Source organism: Trachurus japonicus, chromosome 8 (assembly GCF_045865225.1).
Source record: "Trachurus japonicus isolate A0001 chromosome 8, Traja_1.0".
NCBI classification, from domain to species: Eukaryota; Metazoa; Chordata; class Actinopteri; order Carangiformes; family Carangidae; genus Trachurus; species Trachurus japonicus.
Window position 1 is genome coordinate 21,268,068 of NC_140914.1, and position 13,323 is coordinate 21,281,390.

The following is a 13,323-nucleotide window of genomic DNA, read 5'->3' on the forward strand; positions in this document are numbered from 1 at the left end:
CTGGACAAGCATCGAGCTACATATGAGCTGATTAGACATTTCACATTTACACAAGTTCATATTCATATTGTTATATAGCTACTGAACACAAATACATACAAAGTCAGGTCAGTCATCACAGGCTCAGAAAAAAACTGTTGCCTCATTCCCTAATAGCAAAGAAGATCAATGTAACTTTAGTGTTGCACTCACTTGAAACACGTTTCCATCATATGAGTTTAAAAAAAAAAAATCGTTTGGACATATAAGGCAGAGTGAGATATATGTAGGTTTTAGGTCATTAAGACACATGTTGGGCAGGTGCTACCGTGAGATGGAGCTGGCATTTGATTGGCTAGAGGAGGTCGTGGCACCACTGAGCTGTGAGAAGCCACTGTGGCAAGACTCCAGACTGGTCATGGATCCCCTAGAAATAACAGAAATAAATATTAATTCATAGATTTGACTCAACCTAATAAGAAAAAAGACAGGCAACATGGACACAACACAAGTGTAAAAAGTACATCAGGCAAAGTTGTCTGCATAACACGAGGACACAACCAGACATATCACCACACTGATTTTCCAGAAACTCAAAACAGCCAGTATACGAACAAGAGCTTCTGTGTTGTACAAAGAAAACATGACACGACCCAGAATAAAAAGAAGGGAGGCTCATAAATAAACTGACCTGAAGTCATGGGAGGCCAGCACCTCGGTGTAGTACATAATCTTACACTTGTGCGTGGAGACCTGCAGAGAGGCCAGCACATCATCCACACGAGGCAGGCTGGAGGCGGTGCAGGCAGGGGAGCTGTGGAAACGCCACTGCAGGATGTAGAAGCCGGGCCAGCGTGTTATGTGGGAGCCCTGTTTGAACAAGGGGAAAGCTGCAGGATTAATTTGAGGCTGTGATGGTAGATGATTAAACACTTTGATGCAACAAACAGCACACGGGGACAAAGTGTAGCTGAAAGCTAAGAGAGAGAGAAAAAAAGACAAGAGTCCACCATCTTCCCTCTTACCTGCACACTCTCTCCCTCCCTGCAAGTGAAGGCTTTCTCCACCATGCTGTAGTCCTGGCCCAGCACCCAGCTCCTGTCTATCAGCTGGGCGTTGACAGCCCCAGGGGATGGGATGCCATGGGCTCCGAGAGTGTCTTTTTTTGGAGGCTGAGGGGCCCTCTTGGAATGGTAGATGTTGAAGACTACATCTCCTTTACACACGTCGAAGTCCCAGGTGATGACGGAGGAGGCCTCTGTAATCTCAATCAGCATCTGCAGGAGGTTGTGAGGAGATTAGAAACACAGAATAGCAGACAGCAGGTCATTAATCATGTTTCTTTCTTTCTTTTTTTTTCTTTGCGGCAAGCCTGCAATGTAGATTTTTTCCAGGTGGTGGCACCAGAATCCACAGCATAAAAATCCACCACACAGAAACTGAAATCCTGGGGAAATACCTCCTCGCCCTCAGATTTAAACAGCCTTAAACAATTAGGATAACCTCTTTAACAAAGTGGCATAAAATCACTGTACCTCATATGGGGCTCCCTTGAAGATACTGGCACTCTTATAGATGGAGTCAGTCAAAAGGCGGTTCTCCTCACTCTCCAGTTCCTCAGCTGTCCTGTACAGAGATTTGGGGACCGTGCTTCCTTCAGGAATTTCACACTAGGGGACAAAAACAACTTAAAACAAGAGAAAACACAGACTATTCAAATGTATACATCCTAACATCTAAATAAATGTGTCTCTATTTGTGTTTCAGGTTACATATTTTGTCTTTTCTCATTGATCCATTGATTTGATTGATTGATTCTAACGCATACAGTGAATTCTGAAGTTGTGTGACTCATGGAGAAAAGCACTGCCAAAATAAGAGGTGTGATCCACATTACATCACTGTGTTTGTTTTGAAAACTAATTAACAGGTTGAGATCAATACACCCGGGAATCAATCTCACCATGCTGTCTCCTCCCAAGAAGTCAGGGAGGATCTCTTTGTCAATGTAGTCCACAAGCCCTCCTGGACCCTGGTAGTCATTTCCAGCATAAACAAGGAACTTCTTACGGGTGTTCTCATCAATCAAGGGGCTGACCTAGAAACAAGGCAGTAACAGACATCTGAGAAAGAGCAGCGGGTTCACTTTTTTATGAGCTGTAAAATTCAATCCAGAAATATTTGAATTATTGATATTTAAAAAATAAAAGGGTTGGCTGGTTGTTGGTGTTGCTGAGCATCTATATTTGTACTTTAAATGGATTTTATCATCTGATATTGTATCAATGCATTTTCTATTTATCAATAAATGATTGCCTCTTCTTAATATCTCAATTGCTCAACAAAACAGGTTTAACAAAAACCCATAAATGAAACCCTCAACTATGAGATGGTAAAATCAAGAGTTTTTGACTCCAGCTGATCAAATATGGGTTCTGTCAACTTGTAACACAACAGGTAAATAAAGAGCTGAGCCTTTCTCTTAGTATCTGAAAGAGGCAGAAATAACCCATTTTGTCTTGCACATTTTTCTTTTATCTGGTTTTACTTTTCTTGTTAAGCACTTTCTAATTTTGTTAAGAGAAGCACTGTATAAATTGAGTATTGTTCTTATTATCATGCACATTTGACGTGCGAGGAATGTCAAATGTACTGGTTTTTTATCTGTTATGCGTACTTTTATCTGTTATGTGTAATGCAGTTACTTGTGGCACATGACTGTCCATGACAAATTTCCCTGCAGGGATAATACAGTAAAACTTTGTATTGTATTGGTCTTTAAAAAACAGCAACAACAGTCAAAAATCCAGTGTGTTAACACTATTAAATTTCACACAGTGTAAGGTATTCATTCATCATATTAAGCAGACCTGAGCCTCCTTGCTGGATGATTAAATGCTGGAATCCTACTGATTCTTAGATTAAAATCTTAAACACAGTTATTCAGCTGTGAACCGAAGTTGAGAAATTGCTGGTGACAGGAGAGAATGAAATCAACCAAAAACCATTTCTTTATTTACAGATCTTTGGTTGTAACTTAATAGTATGATGGTGACTCACTTATACATTGAAATGCTGTCAGACATTAGTGGCAACATGCTTACATAAGCTAAACCTTGAAATAGCTATCAGATTTAATAACAACATGAGTGTGTATTAATAATAAGTGCAATAGACTCAAAAAGGCAGTGAAGTGAATTATAATCAGCCCAAATCCACTCACCGAAAGATATTACGTTGGAGCCGGTGAAGCTTCATATGCAAATGGGGGCTAAACTGACTAATTTGAGCACTTGAGATGTAACAGTCTTAGAATACATGGGTGAAAAGAGGGAGCTGAAGAAAGCATTAAATCAATGATTGTTTTTGTCAAAGGTTTTCCAGTGAAAGGTTTGGAGCTCCCCTCTTCTACAACGCTAAATATCTAGAGAGTATAGCGTGCTCATTCGACTGAAGCCTCACCAAAACCAGTTGCGGTTCTCAAGTTTCAGAATAAAGTAGAAATATGCTTAAAGGAACTTGGCAAAAATAAAAGGATTTGGTTTCCAGGAGAGAAATGGTACACTTAAACCATGACTATATACTGGGGCTGCTGGGGTGGGGGTGGGGGTGGGGTGTGTGTGCTGAAATGAAAGCTGTGCTCAAGGAAAGAAATTTAAGATTCCAGGTTTCATTGTGTTGTGTGCTGTATAAGGAAGAAGCAGTGATTTACAGCTCGGCAGAGGAGGCAACAGTGCATATGGCGCAGAGGGGGAAAACTGGCGACGACTGTGAAAAATCCAACTTCCCTTCTGGATCACATCAACCAGCTGACTCAACCACTCAGCAGAAAGCCAGGAAACCAGGAGAATACAGACTCTAAGCAAAGCTTCAAAGAATAGCTCCAGGCAACCCAGCATCAGGACACTTGACAAGTAGCCTACTTTTGCTATGACAGAAATACATTCAATATATCTTCTATGAGCCTTAAACAATCGGGAACAATATTATGAGATAGATCTTACTATCAAAGCCATTTCTCAGTATGACATTGAATTTATTCCACGTTCCAACAACAACCTGTGCAGAATACGGTAGAAAGTAACTTCATACAGTATAAGGTGAATGATCTGGACAAATCAAATCAAGAGGGGCAGAGTTCTGGTGAAATTAAAGAGCTGGGGAGCAGATGCAGCTCTCCTTCAAGAAGCTCATCTTACAGAACTGAAACACCAAAAACTTGGAGACTTAATCAGAATTTGTCTTTCTGTAGTCAATCATGTCCCAGGAGACGGCAAGCAACTTTAATTTCTAGTAAATTAAACTTTGAGTAGACATAAGGAAGATATTGATGGGATATGGGTGCTGCTGTGGGATATCTGAAGGGTGTTTTAGTTACTTTTCTGAATGTTTCTGGTTCCTCCGGGATCTGAATGGATATTCTTTAAATAAATCTTTGAATGAAAAATATCGTTGTCTGCGTGTATCTTACTTTGCTGGAGAGAAGTACAGATTAAACTTCACCCAGTCCTGGTTACACAGAAACATTTCCACACAGGGGAGAAGAAAACTACAAAAGATGTAAAATGAATGATGGGAGTGCTGGGAGTTGGAGGGATGTGAATCTGACAAAGAGAGACTACGCTTTTTTTCACACCTGCACTCTATCTATGTTGAGTTTATGTTTTTATGTCCATGTGATAAATTGCTGTATTTTGACAATGGATTTGTCAGATCACGCTTAATTTTCCATTATAAATGAAATGAGGCAGCAAATAGGGACTGATATCAAAGATTATCAGGACGAAAATGATAATAGGAGTCAGGAGAGCCTCCCCAGCTATTCTTTGGGACACATGCAGAGCTGTTCTTCTGTCAGGGGAAACATTATTGGCTATTGTTCTAATTTAAAAAGAGAGATTTGCCGACCCTTACAATGATGATCACATAACCTTGCGACTGGCATAACTACTTGTTCTTGGATAGAGTCTGATTTCTCCAACACCCGAGTGGAAGTTACTGACAAATAAGCGCACTGAAGCGAGATTATAAGAGCTTTACCCACTTTCTGGCTAAAAGGATTGAAAATGGATTGAAAATCCTTCCCCAGATAATAAGTCTAGCTCAGACGGGTTTTATTCAACAAAGGCAGACACGTGATAAAATGTGCTAAATGCTTCATGTGATTGAACAGACAGTTAATGCAGAAAAGGCTTTGGATCAAGCCAATTGGGAATTTTTATATGGAATATTACAGAAATTTGGATTTCGTCCGACCTTTATTAAAACTATTCAAGCATTGTTTAACAGCCATATCAAACTCATTTGGTTGGAAAGAGGGACCAGACAGGGCTGTCCAGTAAATCCATTACTGTTTGCAATGTTTATTGAATCGTTAAGTCAGAGGATGATTCAGGATAATAGTTTTACAGGTATAAAAATGCTACTAGGCCAAGAATATAAAATGTCTTTACTCAGAGAGCTAAGGATGGTATTTTCATTTTCCTGTCACAGAGAGTTCAATTTTGAAATTATTGTCATCCTTAGATGTTTTTAGTTCCCTCTTAGGTTGTGAATTAGAAGAACAAGACCCATTATGTCCTAAATTTCAGTTACAGGCTATACCAAATAATTAAGCTAATACGTCCAACTAAGCTTAAGGTCACCCCTGTTTCCCACTGTGCATCCACAGTCAGCTAGCATCAGGTCTGCTAACTCCAAAGCTAGCTTCCTGCTCACACACCCTCTAGCTAGTACACCAGTTAGTTGGCATCAGGCCTGCTAGCTTTCACCATGCACACAGTCTCCTGAGCCCTCAGTCAGCTTCCTAATTGGCTAGCTGCAAGTCTATAGTCTAACCCCAACGCTAACCCACATCAGCTGACCCACAGTCAGATTCAAGCTGGAAATCCCTGCAGCGGTAGCAACATCCCATTAGAAAGCACTCGCATAATGTTTCAACTCTGCACTGTTTCATTACTTTTATTATTGTTTAGGTTTATTTTAATTTATCTCTGTGCTTATATTACTTCTCATCTTTATTACTTCCCCGGATGCTATTACTCTCCTATAAACTATACTACCTCATATTGCTATGGCAGTGATTGAATTTTCCCTGTGGGGCTGAGATAGGTCTGTGCATACTGATGGCTATAATTATCTTCATTTGCTGATATTAGTTTTCTCTGTTCCTTCTTCTCATGTCTGTTGTTTATCATCCGCTCATATTCATAATGTGGTTGGACTGCAGCCAACTATTTAGACTCCGTATCGACAAGAGTATCTGCCAGATTCAGCCTCAGAGCCTGTGAGTCCATCATGATGCAATGATTAACCACATTAACAGATGCACATTTAACGTAAACACAAACATTATTCTCACCAGAGTCCAGAGAACTGGAAACACCCGCGGTGCCCTCAATATGAGGAGGCGACCCAGAGTCTCGGGGTAGTTGGCTTCCACCACCTCGATGATTCTCAGCAGAGCCTTCACGCCTGGTCTCCACAGGTGACGCATGTTAAGGCCCTCCAGATCCACCAGGCAAGTCCAACAGCTGACCAACATATTAACACAAACACTGCATCACTATACAGCATACAAAGGCACGTGCATATCCAATTAACAAGTAACTTATAAAACAGACAGAAGACTATTTAGGCACCTAATAGGTCGTCCAAAGACTCTGGTGTTTTCCTCACAACGTCTCAGTCCCTCCTCATTGATGGACAGGACCTGGGTGACATTTATAAAGTTTTAGCATTAATACAACTGTTGATACCCTAAAAGAAAAATGACTGCGTGTTTCTGTTGATAATACCTGTCTTAGAAGGGCCTCCTCTCCCAAGGCTCGTACCAAACCCTTTGTGTCCATTTGACCCAGACGCAAGATATACAGAGGACGTCCATCTAAACATGCAAGCACATGCACAGACATTACACAACAGAGTAAATTTAGCCCACAAAATAAGTAGATCCCTTTGATGCTGTTTATGTGTAGCTGCTATTTACCACTATAAGAGCTATTAACTCAGCATATGAGCATTTTAATTGCATTTTCTGTGTTCAAGTTCGAACCAACCAGGTGGATCAGCTGAGCTGTTAGAAACAATGAGTCATTTCCAGACACGGGAACTACGACAGATGGTGCTCAGACTTTACAGTCAATAATTAACAGCCTATTCCACCCCATGTGGACTTTCTAAATACAAACGACTAAATTGTTCTGCCTCTTTACAATCAGTGATAAGTGTGTGCGCTGTCACAGAACAAACACCTCAGCACAAACAATAGGCAGTGAACTAAAGTGAAAATGAGACGATGTAAAGATGAAAAGGGCAAGTACGGTTCACTCAGTACCTCTGTCATGGTGATGCCAGCCTCCGGTGTAATATTCCTGGAGCAGTTGCGGTCGCTGCCATGTGTCTAACAGGAAATCCACTTGATGTTGTTTTCTCCAGGTAAGAGACTGCCACAGAAGCTCCCTTGCCTTGTCAAGGCTGAAATCTCTGGCCCTCAGGAAGCGAAGCACATGCTGATCTTTTGGAATCTGCACACAACAGACAGGGTTCAAATCTTCAATGCAAAATTTTCACTTACAATTACTGAAAAAAGCAAAGACATTCCTTGACCTTTCAGCCAGTACATCATTTTTGTAATCTACAAAATATCTGTGAATGGCAAAACTGACTGGGGGCAGGAGGTTAGCAGAGGTCTAGGTTTTTGTGTGATTTTCTGGAAATAAATGTATAATTTACAGTATTGCACAATAGCTGTGCATTCCAGTGGATTGTGTGTATGTGCCACCTTGCCCTTGTGGGTTTCCTGGAGCCACTGGCGCAGGCGAATAAGACAGCTCTCTTGCAGAGGCGTTAAATCACCTAGGTAACGTCTGATGTAGTCAGCATCCAACTTGTCTGTAAGAAAAAAAAGCACATGTATAGTGTAGAGTTAGGACATATTGCATGCGTCAGACATAGATGTCAGCAGCTGTTGACCACAGTGCATTAAAAAACAGATGTTGCTTTAGGTTCCTTTCAACTCAGCATGCTGTTGTAAGCAACAGCTATGGCTTAAAATGTTTCTGCAAGCTTGGTCCAGTTCGCTGCTGTTTAATTCACTGACGCTTGCTGTTTCCAGCAACATGCAACTTGGCAGCGTTTATTAACACTGGGAGAGAAAATATTCCGCTTTTAAAATATTATATTCAGTCGCATGAAACCTGCAGTTTTTTATTATTATTTAGATAATACAGTGTGACCATTTATTCAAGACCCTGCTCATTACTCTAGCAAATTATCTTTCACAAAATAACATTTAAACTGCACTTTTGTGCTGTGTGTTGGCTGCTATTCTGTACTTAATTATGACTAGTGAGTAACCACAGACCATCAGGGGAGCCAGCCACTAGCTCGGTGGCACTGGCCGGGTCTTCATCCTTGGCACTGTTCACTGGGATGGCTCGGGCAGTAGAGGGGGGAGGCAGCTGGAGCCTGGCACCAGCAGTGCCAGAGACAACGGGGGGTGTCCAACGAGGTATGTAAGTGACTCCTTCTTCGTCCAGCTCTCTGAGGTAGTATTCAATAATTTCTTTACCCTACAGCATGGGAAGGAGATGAGAGTACATAATAAATCTGAAAAACTCACAAACACTGAAAGCAAATGTAACATTTCTCCATGTGTAAAAGTGGAGGTGCAGTGTGCAATACAGTATATATTTTGGATCATTGATTGTGTAAAGACCTTTTTTATGCTAGCAGCATATTGTTTCATAGCTATCTTCTCTGCTGAGCTCTCAAAGCCAAAAAAGGACTTGATATCCAGACTAGCTGTCTGTTCAAAGCACGTCCAGTCCTCATTCTCTGGATGAACCTGTGGCATGAAAATAAAACCGTTATATGGATACTGAAAATCATACTTCAACAGAGGTGAAAGTAATTCATGTAGGCCAATGTTTTCTAGGTAAAAAGTGCCTCATTAATTTGAAGCTGACTGGTACAGTAAATCATAGAATCACAGAGGAAATGATATTGCAGGTGATGGTTATGTTGTGAAAAGTGAGGAAATTGTTAATAGAGAGGTTGATACTAGAATAACCACCTGCTGGCACAAGTGTTTGGTGCATTTGGCACACTATGGGAAGATAACTTCAAATGAGTACTTCATGGTCTGAACAGGAAAGCCAGATTTTCCCTGGTATGCACATGCAGTGGTTCCAATCACGTCTACAACTGTGACTGCTATTTTGCTGCCTGTTGTTTTCATCACAACGCCGTACTGGCTTTAGGCGGGGAGCTGTCCAGATCACTGGGCACAGCAAAGGTGTCCCAAAAAAAACCCAGTAAAACAAGGACAACAACAAAGAACAAAGAAATAAAACTCATTTTCTTATTCTGCTCCACTGTTGAGACTCACCGTGTAGTTGCAGCACTCACTAACAATAACTCTGTTGGAAAAGGTCTCGTTGTGAACCTCGATGCGCAGCGTCCTGTCTCTACGGTTCAGAGTGTTCCTCTGGACGAAGTACAAGTAGTCCACACCAGCAATCTACAAGAAGCAAAAGAAAACCTTGGTTTAGACCTGATTATTCATAAAGAATGTTAATTAAACACTACACAATATCACCTTGAAAATGACAAGATTCTCCGACAACAAAATCCAATTTTTGTTTTAAAGAAATCAATATTACTATTACGTTTACTATTACTTGCTCAATAAAAAGGTCAGAGGAGAGGTACCCTTTTGAGAAGTCGTGGTGCGTCAATGTCGATCGTGCAGCGCCTCTGAGTTATCACTGTAGATCCATCCTCACTTTGGTTTTCACTGACGACCTCACTGTCTACAAACACCGGGATCAAGGGGCACTTTGGGAATCTTCTTACATAGGCCTGAGGTTGGGAAACAGAAAAAAAAAACACACAAAAAACCAAAAATGAAATCAGTTAAATAATCCTGTGGATCCTCTAGCATTAACTTTGTGATGCTCTCGTGTTGTGCCTTTAACACATCAGGCTGCATCTACGGCAGCTTTTACACTCAGTGACTGCTTTGTGCTTTACTGCCCGCAGCATACTGTATGGCCATCTGTCCGAGGCCAGTTTCACCAGGTCTACCCTGTCAATATTGATTGAGTCACTGAACGAGGCGTTTCAGGATATGCAAAAAAAAAAAAAGCCACCCCCCTCCCCTACTCTGTGACTAGCAGCAGTGAAGCCCTTGCTAATAAACCGCTGACAAGTAACCGAAGGCGGGAGGGAACTGGAACATTACAATATGAACAGCTGCCTGTTTAATGTTTCAGAGTAACAACAAATTAGTTCCCCACAGGGTACAAACACAACACCACTGCTAATACTCTCGAGGTTCTCTGAGCCCTAGATGTGGCAACCACTGACAAGCCGAACTGGTATATATGTATGCAGTAAATCAGCCTGGTTGCCGAAGCCTCATACGATTTTAAAAGTTTGATGAGCTACTCCGACGATTCTGGCTATAAAAACAGCCCAAAGGCACGAGAGAGCTGAATTTTCAATAGTTTTTTCTCTCCAAATCCACACTTGAGCAGCGGTCTGTCGGCAAGAGACACACACGCTTGTATCGATACCACACAGCATGCCAGCAATGCAATCAATAGGATGACATTATTCACTAAGCAGTTTAATGGGAAAGGTTTCCTGGGTAAATAAGCAGCCGTGCCTGCTGTTCTGTAACAGACACACTGTTCAACAAAAACATTTTTGTTTCACTGATTCCAGGCTAATTAAAATCTTTGTCCTTTCCCTCTCGGAGCTTTAAACATAATGGGAGCACAAAGTACAACTGAGAAGCAGAATGAGTTAATTGGCTCCAGAGGACTATGTCAGTCAAACATCTGAAACAGGAATTTTCCATTATTTTACACCATTATATTTGACATTAGACAGCCAGTGTCAATCATAAGGGTTAGTGTATCTGCGTTGAAACCAAATCCAATGCATTTCTATTACACAAAGACCCAGGAATGTTTCATGAATGGGACCACAATGATGTCAGCGGTTACAGACTCAGTAATATCCAGGACAGTGATTAGGACTGTTGGCCACAGTAATAACCGCCAGTGGAAGGATCAGCAAAGGGACTAATGAGAAAGCTCCCTGATAAATGGGGGCAGAGGAGGGGATAAACTACTCACTGGAGTCTCTCCTTTATGCTGCCAAGGCCCCGGTCTTTTCATATGAGCTCTTATTTAGTTTTCACAAAAAGCTTATTTTGAGATCCTTTTCAATAACCTGCAGTGACGCAGTGAGAATTTTAGACACGGGATGTTTCCCGGCAAATGCAGCTTGTGCAGGTGTTAATGTAGACTTGTGAGGCGAAGGAGTTACCGTTGGTCTTTTACCCCACTCTGAGGATATTGCATAAGTCTTTAGCTTAATATATAACTGCAGGGAGCAAGAAACACCAACAGGAGCAGACTGTAAAAGTGGGTGAAGGCTGTCTGTCTGTCATTTTACTTTTGTCCTACTTTCCCCCTCACCAAGAGGTCATGTTCTATAATTTCAAAAGCATACATCTGTAGTTTACAGACAAAGCAAGTACTTTCACTATCAAAATAATAACCCAACTCTTTCCCGCCTAATGAATTCAAAAATGATCATATGGTGAATAAATGTTAGAAAAGACAGTTTTCTAGCTCTTTCAGTAGATCTTTCCTTTTTCTGTTGTGACTTTTAAACACTGCTGAGCTAAAAAATCAAAGTCTATTGATTATTACGTTATGCTATTTATCTGTAGAGCTGTAAACATTTATGACGAACTGTTGTGGCAGCCTCTTATCTCAGCTTGACGTCATTTATGGAACATTTTGTCTGAGGGTCCACAGGAAAAGGGTAAACTGAAAATTGAATCGAGCTCTGGTCTTGATCCCTCATTAAATATTAAAACAACAATCAAGGTCTGGTTTTAGGAGCTCTATGTGCATCAAAGATAAATCATCCGGCCCAGAGAGGCATAAAACAAGATCTGTTTGGCTTTGAATTAAACGGATCCAAACTTTAAGAGAAGGATAGTTTAATAAGCAGCTTTTTCACCCCTACGCACACTGCCTGTGAATTACTGAATTTACCACCGCAGCAGGGAAGGAGAAGCTTTATTGTATACTCTCATCAGTCACTCATCACACAAAATCTATCCCTGGTGAAAGCATAATAAGATGGAGACAGATGGCCCTGAGAAGCAGACAAAGCCACAGACATTCTGTACTTTTTCTGAAAGTGTCTAGTCTTTTGTGAATCGCCACCACTGAACCCAGTTGAAATTCTGCATTTTCTTTTATATCTGGTGTTTTCATTCAGAGCAGAAGTAGGAATATTTTAATGGAGAGCAAGATTCAAAGACAGACTCCACTTATGTAACAGTCAAGTAAGCAATAACGCACAGCTGTCTTCAGTCGTGTCACTTAGATAAGAGAGGACACAACTTATCTTCACATAGGCACTGAAAATAACAACAAAACTCACCGCCATTATCAACTCGAATGAGTGTTTGTAGACCCGAACGGGGGACTGGTATTCCTGCACCATGGTTGACGCTCGCCTCACAGACAAACACCCTCAGACTGCACAGACAAAAACATGATGGCACAGCTAGATCAAAATCACAGTGTTGTGTCAGCAGTTGACACAGCTTATTGTACTGTGTGTCCCTGGCCATAAAGAGCTTGTATCAGCTGAGAGGAGGGAAAGAGGAGCAGTGACACTCACATGACACTGGTTTGATTTGAGTTGACTCTCCACCAATAAAGCTGACCTCCAGTCTGCACACTGAGGACGAAAGGAGAGGACAAAACAGAGTTGGAGAAAAGTTTTTTTGAGCTCCCTTAGACAATATTAATTTCTAAAAACAAGTAGTGGAAGTGAAATACTTCGTTACAGTGCACACACTCTTAATGGAAAACGGCCTGAACGGCGAAAAACAAGCGACTTACAACAGTTTGAACCCCCCGGCCGGTGAATATAAGCGTCACTGTAGCAGCTCGACTTTCTTCATATCCTCCATGCTGTCAGCTGAGAGGGCAAAGATTACTTCTACGCATTTCTAAATAGCGAATAAATAGTCAAATTAAAAGTACAACGACGGCCTGTCCGCCCGTTACACTGTAGCCTAAAAGTAGCACTGTGTGACTGTTGGCTCCGCCTCCTCCTCCTCCTGACAAACAGGAAGTTGGAGTTATCGCTCCTTTAAAAGTTGGAAGTTGTAATTTTAGCTTTAGCCGACGTGTATAAATTATTAAAGAGATTACCTATCTTCACAGAGTATTTTGGTGAACTATTTTGACCAAATTTCGTCTAATGCACAGACGTGTGGTCAGGACTGTGGGGGCGCTGTGA

At 41.3% G+C, this 13,323-nt stretch overlaps 1 protein-coding gene across 1 annotated transcript; it reads right to left on the reverse strand.

The window, feature by feature from the left end:
- Nucleotides 1–244: 244 nt before the first annotated feature.
- Nucleotides 245–13,111, reverse strand: sec14l1 (SEC14-like lipid binding 1). The gene is made up of 17 exons (XM_085784631.1): nt 12,921–13,111; nt 12,697–12,756; nt 12,454–12,551; nt 9,694–9,843; nt 9,371–9,502; nt 8,699–8,827; nt 8,345–8,552; nt 7,763–7,872; nt 7,316–7,505; nt 6,777–6,865; nt 6,621–6,691; nt 6,341–6,512; nt 1,943–2,077; nt 1,515–1,649; nt 1,005–1,256; nt 671–849; nt 245–406 (listed from the first exon to the last, which is right to left on the reverse strand). Exons 3-17 carry the CDS (start codon nt 12,514–12,516, stop codon nt 304–306), a joined length of 2,118 nt encoding a protein of 705 aa, XP_085640757.1. The 5' UTR covers nt 12,517–12,551; nt 12,697–12,756; nt 12,921–13,111; the 3' UTR covers nt 245–303.
- Nucleotides 13,112–13,323: the final 212 nt, after the last annotated feature.